Source organism: Armigeres subalbatus, chromosome 3 (assembly GCF_024139115.2).
Source record: "Armigeres subalbatus isolate Guangzhou_Male chromosome 3, GZ_Asu_2, whole genome shotgun sequence".
NCBI lineage: Eukaryota > Metazoa > Arthropoda > Insecta > Diptera > Culicidae > Armigeres > Armigeres subalbatus.
In genome coordinates this window covers 406,017,765-406,021,732 of record NC_085141.1, presented here as the reverse complement: position 1 = coordinate 406,021,732, position 3,968 = coordinate 406,017,765, and the positions used below count along the sequence as shown (strand labels likewise).

General features: G+C 43.4%; 1 protein-coding gene across 1 annotated transcript; it reads right to left on the bottom strand.

The window, feature by feature from the left end:
- Positions 1–2,013: 2,013 nt before the first annotated feature.
- Positions 2,014–3,459, bottom strand: LOC134224113 (uncharacterized). Its single transcript, XM_062703359.1, has 2 exons — positions 2,118–3,459; positions 2,014–2,046 (listed from the first exon to the last, which is right to left on the bottom strand). The coding sequence occupies exons 1-2, from the start codon at positions 2,763–2,765 to the stop codon at positions 2,038–2,040; spliced, it is 657 nt and encodes a 218-aa protein (XP_062559343.1). The 5' UTR covers positions 2,766–3,459; the 3' UTR covers positions 2,014–2,037.
- Positions 3,460–3,968: the final 509 nt, after the last annotated feature.

Sequence of the window (3,968 nt, the reverse complement as noted above, 5' to 3'; positions counted from 1 at the left end):
TGAAAGAAGACATCATCTGGGCTTACAGCTGAAATTATTTGATCAGAATTCTCAGAAGTTTGAACGGAAGCAATGGGATAACGACTTAAAGCATCGACATGAGTCATCAGTTTACCACTTCGGTGTTGGATCGTGTAGTGGTAGTTTTCCAATTCCAAAGCCCATCGAGCTATCCTCGCATTGAGACTCTTTCGATTTAGAGTCATAGTCAAAGAATTGCAGCAAGTTATTATTCTGAATGGAATGCCTTCAAGATATATGCGGAACTTACGAAGAGAGTAGATAATTGCCAGAGTTTCCAATTCAAAACTATGGTAGCGTGATTCGGCGGCACTTGTACGGCGCGAGAAATATGCAACTGGATGCCACTTTCCATCTGCCTGTTTTTGCAACAATACTCCACCGAAAGTGCAACTCAGTTTCTCTATTAGGACAGTACAAAGCCAACACCGGAGAGGACATCAATTTGTCTCGGAGAGACTCGAAAACACTTTTACATTTTTCATCAAAGACAAATTTTACACCAGGTTTGACCAAATCACGTAGTGGTTGCGACATACACGAGAAAGACGGAACAAAACGACGGAAATACGAAAACAGACCAAGACATTTGCTCAACTCTTTGGCATCGGACGGGTATGGCAAACCCTTAATAGCCTCCAAATGCGTATTATTAGGGCGAATCCCATTCTTATTGACTGTAAAACCCAACAGCTCGATTTCAGTGTAACAAAATAAACACTTCTTGAATTTGATTTCAAGTCTATACTCTGCCAGACGTCGCATAACACGGCTCAATAGGTGCATGTGTTCATCAATAGTATTTGTCGCCAACGTAACGTCATCCAAATATACCGTAACGGACCCTTCTTTCAGAAATGGCTCAAGTACTCTGTTAATAAATCGCTGGAACACGGCTGGAGCATTCCGCAGCCCAAACGGCATTTTAACATACTCGTACTGCCCGCTCGGAGTTACAAAAGAGGTGAACGGAATTGACTCTTCAGAAACATTGACCTGATGAAACCCATGCTTCAAATCCAGTACCGTAAAATACTTCTTGCCCTCTAACCGCTCCAAGCAGTCGTCGATTAGTGGAATCGGAAAACTGTCACGTACAGTTATTTTATTTAATGACCTGTAATCGATACACAACCGCTTTTCACCAGATTTCTTGGTTCTCAATACAATCGGAAATGAGTAAGGCGAATCACTTGGGCGAACAATATTCTCCTTCAATAGAGCATCCACTAGCTTATCTACTTTCTTTTTGTCAGAATACGATAATCGACGAGGGGCATAACTGATCGGAATATCAGAAGTTAATCGGAGTTTCATTTCGTAATTGTGCTCTACAGCCGGAATGGATTCCCAATCTACATAATCTCGCTCAATGATTTGGCAAATAACATCCCGCGTACGACGATCTAGCTCAAAGTTTATATTGTAATTTTGTTCATCGTCAACCGTATCAATATTGAACACTTCAGGCACGGAACATACCTGGACAGGTGAAACACAGTTTTCTAAATCAATTTTCGGAATAGGACAACTCTCGGAACGGAATGGAACGGAACCAGGTGACGTAAAAATCGGAAAACTATGCTTGGGCAACTCTGTGATACGATGTTCAGAAGGCATAGGGATGAGGCGAGACGTATCGTCGTATTTGGAGTATTTTACAGGTAATCGAGCAATGTCAGTTGAAAGATCAAATGCGCAATGTAACACTGTTCCGTCAATTTTTATTTGATTTTCATGTGGTCCAAATTCAACATTAGTCTTAGCACTGCAAAACTTAACAAATTTAGTGTCATACAAAGTTACACCAACTTTCTCTAGAAAACTTCGTCCCAGTAGTAGAGGGACGCAAATGAAATTATCTGGTACGACGTGTACCTTAATCGATGCTTTCCGATCGCGGAATGTTACAACTGCACTAACTATTCCGTAGGTGCACAGAGGTTGGTTACCAATACTCTTGTATCCAGAATCTATGCGGTCTCTTGGATCGGAATCATCGATTTACGGACGAAATTAATTGGACTGCCAGTGTCAAATAAAGAAATAACAGTGTTACATTGTTGCTTGTTGTCAATTAAGAAAGCAATACTTACGATATTGAGTTCAGATAGTGTTGCTGCTGCTTCATCGGCAGGTGAATTACCACCGGCATCTCGCCGGAAGTCATCAATCAGAGCCACCTGATTTCCATTTCGTGGCGGTGGCTTTGAACACTCCTTCAATCGATGTTGGGTAGATCCGCAACGGAAACATGACCCTTTAACACGTCGTGGCTCCTTGCAATCCGCCGACAAGTGTCCAACACCCGAGCAATTGTAGCATCTCACAATGTCCACTCTTCCTTCGGATCTTGATTTCGAAGTTGTTGACCGTTGCGTTGTAGGGTTGGCGTACAGTTCTCGTAGTTGAACGTACCGACGAGAGAGTTGCTTCAATTGTGCCAGATTCCGTGCTGGGTAGAGGACGGCAATATTTGCCGAACGGTCTTGGAATCCATCGATGATTAACTGAACGACTTGAGTTTCGTCGATGTTAGCTCTTGATGCTATCTCCTGCATTCGAAGAATGTAACCCGTCACAGTCATCTTCGATTTTTCGAATGTAGTCTTCCGCAGTTTATCGACGATCTCTGCGACCGAAAAACGATAGCCGAAATTCTCCAAAAAACTTGCACGAAAGTCACCATAGTTCAAAGAATTGTCCACTCTGAGGAACCACTCGGCCTCAGTTCCCGGTTCCATCAGCTGACGTATACATCGGAGCTTGAATGCATCATTCCCTCCAAATGTGTTGCAAGTAGCCTCAAACTCGGCAATCCATCGGTTTGCGTCACAAGTGTCTCCTCCGGAAAACCGTATAATGGAACCCGTGACGTCCTTTACTTCCGGCTGCCTTACTTGTATGCGCGCCTCCTCCTCTTCTAGCTGTCGGCGTAAATCCAGAATCTTTCTCCGTTTTTCCAAGGTGCGCAATTCCAGGTCCAAATCTTGCTCACTCTGCGAATCATTTTCTTCGGGTACTCCGCCCCGGGTCCCACTCGTACTTTCGTAAAGAGCTCGCAAATGGCGCACGGTGGCCGACGGCGGAAACTCCACTTCATGTTGCTGCAGCCACTCGATTCAATCTTCGCGGTTCAAACGACTCATTTCGACTTTCGCGTGATGAAAAATCCCACTTCTGAGTTGTAATAAGCGAATTAAACAACCAGATTATTTTTTCGGATGGATTTTTATTCTTTTCTTCAGCACACGCGGTTTTTCAGTTTAACATTTCAGAGTCTAATGATCCAAGGTCTTTTCAAAAAGGACTTTTTTCCACACACTGAACAACACGCTAAATCGTAACGGATTACACTCTGAATGGAAATCAAACATAACAGAAGCACGACAATCGTAGCTTGGATGGTTTGAATACACACATAAATCGGAATACACGGAACACTACAGTATCTTTGGTAGTCCTTTGATCCTAGGTAACACAGGGTTCGTCATTTTAACCAGGGCTTCTCCGATGATCGTCTTGCATTCCTTTATCGTTTTATCCGTAAGTCTGATTAGTCCAGGTAGTGGGTCCACTCTCAAATGCCTGTATGGTCCTCCGTTGATTTTTGTCGTCATCTGTTCATCGTAGCCCTCTTTGTCCATTATCACCACTGCGTTTCCTTTGTCTGCCTTCATGTAGTAAACTGGTTTCTCCTTCAACTCCTTTAATATCCTCCTTTCGTCTTTGTTCGATGTCCCATGCTGTCATGCTTTGATGGCGTCTGCTACGATGTTTCTCACACTGTTTTGGTCCCGTTGGTCAACATTTCGTGAAATCACTGTCTCAGTATCCACGATTATCTGCCCTAACCCCTTGTTGAGGTGTGCTAATTGTTCTTCCGTAAACTGCTGTGTCAAACGACTAACGACGAACCTCTCGATCATTTGTACTGTGGGGTTAGT